Here is a 9,123-nt window from a genome sequence, read left to right on the forward strand (position 1 = left end):
AGCTTGCCGTAAAAAGTGTGGCTGGGACCACACATTACACAATCTCTCGCAAAAACATGTCTTTGATGTATGGGACCTTGTGGTTGAAAAATACGGCTAATCGTAATAACTAGAATAGTTTCGTAATAAACTATGACATCAATGAAATGGTTAGGTAAGAAAATTATGTCCGTCTAAAATTTGGCTTGATAATTGGAGGCATCCAGATAGATACCCCTAAGGAAAAGGAAAGAGAGGCTGAAATGCCATTAAAAAAAGTGACTCGCGGAGCTGATGATCCAGAGTGACAGACAGTGGATGAGTGGAGTGGAGGTATAACGCAGACGGACATTCCCTTCTCCTCCCACCCCGTCGCTGCCGACACTCCAATAACCCAAACGGCGCCGTCAAAATCCTAACAACTAAAAATCCCATCCCCTACTCCCGCCCAAAACACCAACCACCACTCCCCCCACACACTACTCCCGCCACGTGGCACGCTCCCACTGGACCCGCCGTTTCCAACCGCCGCAGAAGATCCCGCGCGGAGGTTGCCGTCGCGTTACTGGCCTTCCCTTTTAGTGCCCCCCCCGGACACGAGTGCTCGCCTCTGCCGCGCCTGCGCCACCACCACCACCGTTCGTCCGCTCGCCGCGTCGACGAGCTCCTCCTCCGCTTCGCGCTTCGTGTCAGGTGCGTGTTCCAGCGCCGGATCGTCTCCGGCGACCGGTTCTTGCGGGAGTTCGGGGCTCGCGATGATCCCAAAACCCCGGGGAGATGTCAAGAACACCGCGTCTTGTTTTTTTTCTTTTTTTGGTTGTGGTTTTGTTTCTCTCTCTCTCTGCGCGTCTGATCGATCGCTCGCGTGTTGATGGTTTCTTAGGGTTTGGAGTGGAGTGGAGGGGGAAGGAAAAGGGGGAGGGATGATGCACGCGAAGTCGGAGTCGGACGTGACGAGCCTGGCGCCGTCGTCGCCGCCGCGGTCGCCGAAGAGGGGCGGCGGCGTGGGCGTGGGCGGCGCGAACTACTACGTGCAGAGCCCGTCGCGGGAGTCGCACGACGGCGGGTACAAGTCGTCGTCGATGCAGGCGACGCCGGTGTACAACAGCCCGAACGAGTCGCCGTCGCACCCTTCCTACGGCCGCCACTCCCGCTCCTCCTCCGTCAGCCGCTTCTCCGGCACCCTCCGCGACGGCTCCCGCAAGGCCGGCGGCGAGCGCAAGGCGCTCAACGACAAGGGCTGGCCCGAGTGCAACGTCATCGAGGAGGAGGGCCCCTACGAGGACCTCGCCGGCGACACCGGCCTCTCCCGCCGCTGCCAGATCGTCCTCGGCTTCCTCTGCTTCGTCCTCCTCTTCACCGTCTTCTGCCTCATCATCTGGGGCGCCGCTCGCCCCTACGAGCCCGACGTCGTCGTCAAGGTATACTACTGCATTTTTTATTTTTTTGCATTAATTTACTTCTTGAACTGATGTAATGTCTCTACTTAATTTGGTTTGCTTCCCCCAATTCACATCGTGGATTGAAATGCCAAGTATACTTAATTGTGATGTTTGTGTCGCAGTTGCAGTTTGGGTGGAAACGGGTAAAGCTATTGAATTGATTGGTGGTTTGGTTTGACACTAATTTGGAAGTGATGAGGAATAAGAAAATAATGTAGTTTGTTTACTGGTTTTACATTTGTTTGATTACAGTTTACAGGTTGCTCTAACTAGATGGTAAAAATTGGGAATAAATTTGGTTGGTAGATAGGCTTTGGGAAGAATAGCTTCATTGAATATACAACAGTTCGAGTTGTTGCTTGTTTTGATTGAACCTAGCACATCAGCATATGTGCTTTACTCTCTTTGTGGTTGTGAAACCAAGTTATAATTGTTTCTGTATAATTAGAATTCTATAGCCGTAAAGTATAGAAAAGTGAAAACAACAGAAGCAGCTTTAGTCTCATTTTATATTAGTAATAAAATAAATATATTAATAGAAACAAAAAAAAATGACCCAAGAGCAAACTGGTTTCTTATTGTTCCCTGTCTGATAGAGATGTCGTTGGCTGCAGGCCTGCACCTGCATTCAGTATGTCTGACTGTTTGTTTCATTTCCTGACCGTTGCCCACTCCTTCAATAAAAATGAAATCGCCATAGAGTACTTAACATACATTTGTATTGTCCAGTAGTTTGGCATGGTAAATTCTTCATGTTGCTCAAAAGATTTTCAGAAATCTGAACCTGCTGGATTCCTCAAATGTGTTCTAGCCAGGAACTTACTGTACTTTTTGTTTTTCACAGAGCTTGACGATGGATGATTTCTACGCTGGTGAGGGCACAGACCACAGTGGGGTTCCAACCAAATTGGTTACACTGAACTGCTCTCTGCACATAGCTGTATACAACCCTGCTTCAATGTTTGGAATCCATGTCACGACGGGTCCTATTCGCCTTCTCTATTCAGAGATCTCTATCGGGGTTGGACAGGTATATCTATCAACAGTCATTGTTTTTTTTTGTAATACTTGTTAGTGCTGGCCATGTCTCTCTATCACACCTTATTTTTCTTTGAGAGAATTCTCTATCACAATTATTAATGCTGTCGATAAATTGTCTGGTAATGCTAATTCACTTTTTACCAAAAAAGTAAACTACATTACTGAATCTCCTCCTTTGCCTCTCCCTTTCACCACACATATAAAAGCTGAATTCAAAGTATTTAATCTGTTTTCTCTGCTGCTTTCAAAGCAATGTATTAGTGGAACATTTTCTTGTGCTCTTTCTCTGCTTAATCCATTTCTTTCCCTACGCATTGTATCAAAGGTCAACAAATTTCAAACTTTCAACTAGGCAAACAGTTATTTTTGAGTCAAGTGGGTAAAATACTAAAGCATATCATTACCATAGGGGATAAAAAAGGGGAATGAATTATTACGGCGATGAATATTCCGTACAGTTTCATAAGACAACAAAACAGTACGATAACTGGAAATGTTTTGGGAAACAAGACAATGAGAAACGGTCCAGAGATTCTTCTGTTCGCACTGTTTATCTGAATCCATGCTTGCGTTTCATATGCATGCAGTACATTTCTGTCTTTTAATGGTTTACCCAGAACCAAGAACTCATGATAAGGCCTGGTTTAGTTCCAAATTTTTTTTTTCAGAATTCCAACTTTTTCATCACATTAAAACTTTTCCTACACACATCAATTTTAATCAAACTTTCAATTTTGGCGTGAACTACTACCAGCCCACAAAACTAACAGCTAACAATTCTTTGTAATTTCAGGTTCGCAGGTACTACCAGCCGAGGAAGAGCCACCGGTTGGTGACGGCGGTGGTCCACGGCAACAAGGTGCCCCTCTACGGCGCCGGCGGCGGGCTGATGCTGTCGAGCTCCGGCGGCGCGGTGCCATTGACGCTGGACTTCGACCTCACCTCCCGGGGATACGTCATCGGCAAGCTGGTGAGGGTGACGCACAAGGTGCACGTGACGTGCCCCATCGTCGTCGACGCCAAGAAGACGAAGCCCATCAAGTTCTCCAAGAAGGCCTGCGCCGTCTACAAGATCTGAGAGGCCATCGTCGCCGCCGCCGTCGCCGGTCGTCGTCCATCACGCCGGCGGCGGGCGTCGCCTGCAGTGATCGATCGGCGACGGAGCCGTTCTTCTGTTCTTGCAGTTGTTGTATGTATTATGCTTGTGAAGAACAATAAGCGTTTATATGGTCACTTGTTAATTTTACTTGAGCTTCGATTTTGTTGATAAATCAGTAAATCACTTTGTATGGTAGTAGTGTTTTATTTTCTCTGCTTTCTTTCTTTCCTGAGGAAACTATGTACCGAAGTGTGGTACTAGAGTCAGTCTAGATGGTTTTACGTTAAAGATCACCATGTTTACAGTTTCGCATGGACAATCACTGCATTTTGTTTTGAACAGAGCATATTAAACAGCAAGCAAAAATCGTGTTTCTTTTCACCTCAAGAAATGGTACAAACCTGTCTTTCAAGGATTAATAATCTTCTATGGCACTGAAATTTTGCAAATTATTTCATGTCAAAAATATAATGTGATATTAGTAAGGTTTTGTGTAATTTGGATGATCCTTGGATCCAGCGCCCGTTGACTCCCCGTATAGACAAGAGAAGTGCTGAGCTGACCTCCGAGCTCAAATCACATGCAAATTCGGCTCCCAAACTTTGCTTAACCCTTAATCACGCGGTCACGATCCAAACCCCATGTGCGTGCGAAGCGGCCGACACGTCTATCCCTCATGTCACTGACATGTGGCCCCCACCACTCGCGTGGCCCCACACGTCAGTCTCCGCTCTCCCCCCGTGATCGCCGCGGCGCTCTCAGTCTCATCTCCTTCGCCGTTTGAACAATCGAGAGCTCGCCATTTCTTCGATCTCCTCTCCTCTTCTCCTCCACCTCCTCCTCGTGGCTTCGCATCGCGTGGAGCTCGTAGTGTGCTAGATCTAGGAGGAGGCGGCGATGAGGGCGCGGAGGGTTGTCGCGGCGGCGGCGGTGCTGCTGCTGTTCGCCGTTGTGGCGGTGGCGCGGCTCGACCTGGACGACGACGGGGACGACTCGGAGGTGCTGGACGAGCTGCTCGCGGTGGACGAGGAGGAGGAGAGAGGGGAGCTCGGTGGAGGAGGGGAGGCGGCGGCGGCGGAGGCGGTGCGGCGGGCGCAGTCGATGGTGCTGGTGCTCGACAACGACAACGCGCGGCGCGCCGTGGAGGAGAACGCGGAGGTGCTCCTGCTGGGCTACGCGCCGTGGTGCGAGCGCAGCGCGCAGCTCATGCCGCGGTTCGCCGAGGCCGCCGCGGCGCTGCGCGCCATGGGGAGCGCCGTCGCGTTCGCCAAGCTCGACGGGGAGAGGTACCCCAAGGCCGCCTCCGCCGTCGGGGTCAAGGGGTTCCCCACCGTCCTCCTCTTCGTCAACGGCACCGAGCACCAATTCACTGGCCTCCACACCAAGTGAGGATGCTGCCCGTTGTGTTTGCCATTTCGTTCTAGAAGCTGCCGTTAACGTGCTCGATGAATTGACTATGGGAATTCTGTCTTTGTTGTTGATAGGGACGCGATAGTTACTTGGGTAAGAAAGAAGACTGGTGCACCAGCTAGTAGGATTCAGTCAAAGGATTCCGCTGAGGAATTTCTGAAAAAGGATCAAACTTTTGCTGTTGGTCTTTTCAAAAATTTTGAGGTATGTTAGTTGTCTGATGGATTTGGATACAAGATATATATGCTCTACGCTAAATATAAAAGCTTGAATAATAAAGTTCATAGAGTTTGTTTCATTACATTTAGAGGTTATTCACCCATATCCATCTTTTTTGGGGGCAGGGAGCAGAATATGAAGAATTCGTGAAAGCAGCAACCTCAGAAAATGAAGTGCAATTTGTCGAAACCAATGATAGGAATGTGGCCAAAATTCTTTTTCCTGGTATTGCATCTGAAGAGCAATTCCTGGGCCTTGTGAAAAGCGAGCCAGAAAAGTTTGAGAAGTTCAGTAAGTTTCTTCTATATTACCCATTATAGAAAAAATTCTTTGGATGGTTCACTTCACCCCTTTCATTTTGGTCTTTTAGACCATAGTTTGATGAGTAACTTCCCAATGAAAAGCCTTACTGAACACTGAAAGATGATCTTTTTCTTCTCTTATATTTTGGTATTTATGTGGTACAAAGTTACACGTTGGATAAACAATGCTGTTCAATGTAGCAATCAGATTTTAGTTGGTGTATCCAAAAAGTGATATAATGGCATTTTTTTGCAGACGGGGCATTTGAAGAAAAGGAGATAATTCAATTTGTGGAGCTTAACAAGTTCCCACTTATTACTGTATTCACTGATCTCAACTCTGGTAAAGTTTATGGGAGCCCTATTAAGCTACAGGTTGGCACTCTCTGCTTTTCTCATTGTATGAACAAGTGGAACTGGATAGAAGTCATATTTCTGGAGGATCAAAGGATGCAACAAACTATGTAGTTCAAATAAGGGAAAAATAATAATCCTTGATGCTTTTTATAATGATATATAATTAGATGGTCTTGTAAATTTGTTATAGGTCTTCACCTTTGCAGAGGCTTATGATTTCGAAGATCTTGAATCTATGATCCAAGAGGTTGCCAGAGGATTCAAAACAAAGGTGTGCACTGCTGCTTTGTTCATTTCTGAGGCTCTGAGCCAATACCATGTCACCTGCATCACTGCATAGGCTGAAACTGTTTTCTCTTTCACTCTGCAGATAATGCTTATATATGTGGATACTGCTGAAGAAAAGCTTGCTAAACCATTCCTGACTCTCTATGGACTCGAACCAGAAAAACCTACTGTAAGTTTGTTTAGTATTGAATGATGGATCTCATTCTAGAGTCAAGTTTCCATTATTTTAACTTTTTCCTCCAGTAGATGAAGGAGCGCGTATGTGCTCATATATATATATATATATTATGAAATTAGGTATATCCATGAAGGTTGGATGGATAAAATAGGGATGGCATCAAATCGTTGCTTACTTAAAATTATTGTTTCATTGATAATAATAAATATTGTGCTAATTGGTCTGGGCACACTCTTGGCTATTGTTACAGTATTTTGTTTCTCTGTTATTTCACATGATAGACTTATTGCTAAAACAAAAAAAATTCACTAGGTGACAGCATTTGATACCAGCAAAGGTACCAAATATCTGATGGAGGCAGAAATTAACGCGAAGAACCTACAGGTTCTTATTTATCTTTTTCGTTTTATGCTACATACTTAAACAAGACCACTTAGTTGTATCATGAACTGGCAACAGGACTTCTGCTTAAGCCTTCTGGAGGGTACACTTCCGCCATACTTCCGATCAGAACCAGTACCAGAAGAAGTAAGGATTAATTTTGTTAATTTCGCATCTTGCTGTTCAATGTAGTATGCACCAGATCTTTCAATGCATTATGCATCAGAGCTGAATTCTTTGCACAGCGTAGCTTAGAGATAACCATATGTTAAGGGTGCAGCATCTTAAGCACGATTTACTTTCTGAAATGTTTACAGTCCACATTTTCTTTGAACAATCTTTAGAATTTTTGGAAAAAATATCCCTCAGTAATATCGGAAAGATGTGCGAATTGGAAACATAACATCTAACATTTTGATAACTGAGCTATAGTTCAAAATGCTCTATATACTGCATGTATGCTAGTAGTTTGGGTTCACTACCAGTTACTCCATGACCTGTGTTCAAGTATAAAGCAGTTACTACTTTCCATGTTATATGAGTTTATCACAAGAAAGAACACAATGACATGTTTTTTCTTGTTAAAATTTTGTAATTTGTAATTAGAATGTTTCATCCTCACTCAACATTTTGCAGAAGGGACCTATTGAAAAGGTTGTTGGCCGTACATTTGATTCTTCAGTTCTAGAAAGTCCTCAAAATGTGTTCCTTGAGGTACGTGAACTTTATTTCTGGTCTCTTTTATGGCCAGGTACCCATCATTTCTACTTATGAAAATATTGACTTTATTCTTTCCGAGATCTTACACCCTTTTTTCCCCTAAAAAGGTTCATGCACCTTGGTGTGTTGACTGTGAGGCCATAAGTAAAAACGTGGAGAAGTTGGCCAAACATTTCAATGATTTGGGCCAGACTAATCTTAAATTTGCACGCATAGATGCTTCTGTGAATGAACATCCCAAATTGCAGGTAAACCAGTCTTTGCATTACCATCATACACCGTATGCCAGTAGTACAGACATTAAATGATGCATACCATTTCAGTGATCCATTTACTCTAATGCACTATCAATTTTAGAGCAGTTTTATTATTGCAATTGCGATGTAGCCACTTCTTAAAGAAAACATAAATTCTTGTGAGATACTTTATGAATTTGGAATGAGATGATTCTATGGTTATTCTGCTACACAAGCATATAACTATTGGCAAAAAATTAATTACATACAAGAAATTGTAACCTCAAATGTTTATTAGAGAATGACATGGTTGCATGGGTATTACATTACCTTGCATGGTAGTGTCAACTGTGAAGTTCGTCTGTTCACTGCAAATGTTCCCATGCTGAACTTGGTAAAGTAAGACATGGTTTCATTATTTTCCAATGGCAATATGTTGAAGATCAGATGAGGTTTTGGTGAGCTTGATGGCACCTGTGACTGCACATTTAAACTACTTTCCGGTAGAATAGCTTAAATGGTGGATTGATATTACTTAACACTCAGTAACTACGAATCTCTTAGTTAATTTTCTTGATTACTGGAAGCATAGCATGTTCCTTTATGCAATCCACCATCACAAAGGTATACAATTTCCCTTACAATTGTCCATTCCTCCATACAGATAAACAACTACCCTACACTGTTGCTATATCCTGCCCAAGACAAAAGCAACCCGGTATGTCCTCTAAAATGGATGTGAGCTTACTGTAAGCTATTGTCACTACATGTGCTAATAACATACTTTCAAATGCAGATAAAACTTTCAAAGAAATCAAATCTGAAGGACATGGCAAAATTCGTCAAGGAGAAGCTGCAAATTGCGGATGTCGAAACAGTAGCCGCTGGTGACATTGTCAAGGATGAGCTATAGTAGATTTCTCACAGCTTTCGGGCATGCTTTGTGCAGTGAATGAAAGTAACAGCATGCTTGCATTTTGCTGGAATGCTTTCACACCATGCTTGTCTTGGGTTGCAATGTACCATTTGAGATAAGGAAATAGAATAGGAAATGATCAAACGGGTATTTAAGTTGAACTATATGACCTTCCAGATTTACTTACCGTCGCAGCATCAGCTGTTCCTTTTAAAGATGTGATTTACTATACATGTTATTAGTTGTTGATAACAAGCTACATTTGTTTGTTTGTTGAGCTGTGACTTGTAGCATTGTTCTGTAACATAAAACTACAAATTCTGTCCAATTTTGTATCCTCCTTTCTAGTCCTTTATTTTGAAAACGTTGGGCAAACAATCCTTTTGCTACTGAAAGGTCTCATGATGACAGAGGCAATTTTTTGACCAAGAAAAACATACTTTACCTAATTTTCCCAAGTATACTTAAGTGTGGAAAATGCAGGAATATCTCCCAACACGAAATAAAAAGCTATATGAACTAACTATTCGCCAAAGTAAACATGAACGAATGAAA

General features: G+C 43.7%; 2 protein-coding genes across 2 annotated transcripts; both read left to right on the forward strand.

Annotated features, from left to right (window-relative positions):
* Nucleotides 1–587: 587 nt before the first annotated feature.
* On the forward strand, nt 588–3,980 carry LOC4340222 (uncharacterized). Its single transcript, NM_001421220.1, has 4 exons — nt 588–672; nt 863–1,400; nt 2,266–2,451; nt 3,256–3,980. Exons 2-4 carry the CDS (start codon nt 903–905, stop codon nt 3,538–3,540), a joined length of 969 nt encoding a protein of 322 aa, NP_001408149.1. The 5' UTR covers nt 588–672; nt 863–902; the 3' UTR covers nt 3,541–3,980.
* Nucleotides 3,981–4,351: 371 nt separating this feature from the next.
* On the forward strand, nt 4,352–8,955 carry LOC4340223 (protein disulfide isomerase-like 1-5). Its single transcript, NM_001421226.1, has 12 exons — nt 4,352–4,946; nt 5,046–5,175; nt 5,316–5,481; nt 5,749–5,867; nt 6,040–6,120; nt 6,220–6,306; nt 6,628–6,699; nt 6,775–6,843; nt 7,333–7,410; nt 7,524–7,664; nt 8,317–8,370; nt 8,449–8,955. The coding sequence occupies exons 1-12, from the start codon at nt 4,459–4,461 to the stop codon at nt 8,563–8,565; spliced, it is 1,602 nt and encodes a 533-aa protein (NP_001408155.1). The 5' UTR covers nt 4,352–4,458; the 3' UTR covers nt 8,566–8,955.
* Nucleotides 8,956–9,123: the final 168 nt, after the last annotated feature.

Source organism: Oryza sativa, chromosome 6 (genome assembly GCF_034140825.1).
Source record: "Oryza sativa Japonica Group chromosome 6, ASM3414082v1".
NCBI lineage: Eukaryota > Viridiplantae > Streptophyta > Magnoliopsida > Poales > Poaceae > Oryza > Oryza sativa.

Coding starts and splice junctions, on each gene's coding strand:
- LOC4340223 (NM_001421226.1), top strand. CDS start 4,459: ATGAGGGCGCGGAGGGTTGTCGCGGCGGCGGCGGTGCTGCTGCTGTTC. Junction 5,176..5,315: donor GTCTTTTCAAAAATTTTGAG/GTATGTTAGTTG, acceptor TTTTGGGGGCAG/GGAGCAGAATATGAAGAATT. Junction 8,371..8,448: donor CCCAAGACAAAAGCAACCCG/GTATGTCCTCTA, acceptor TTTCAAATGCAG/ATAAAACTTTCAAAGAAATC.
- LOC4340222 (NM_001421220.1), top strand. CDS start 903: ATGATGCACGCGAAGTCGGAGTCGGACGTGACGAGCCTGGCGCCGTCG. Junction 1,401..2,265: donor AGCCCGACGTCGTCGTCAAG/GTATACTACTGC, acceptor TGTTTTTCACAG/AGCTTGACGATGGATGATTT. Junction 2,452..3,255: donor TCTCTATCGGGGTTGGACAG/GTATATCTATCA, acceptor TTGTAATTTCAG/GTTCGCAGGTACTACCAGCC.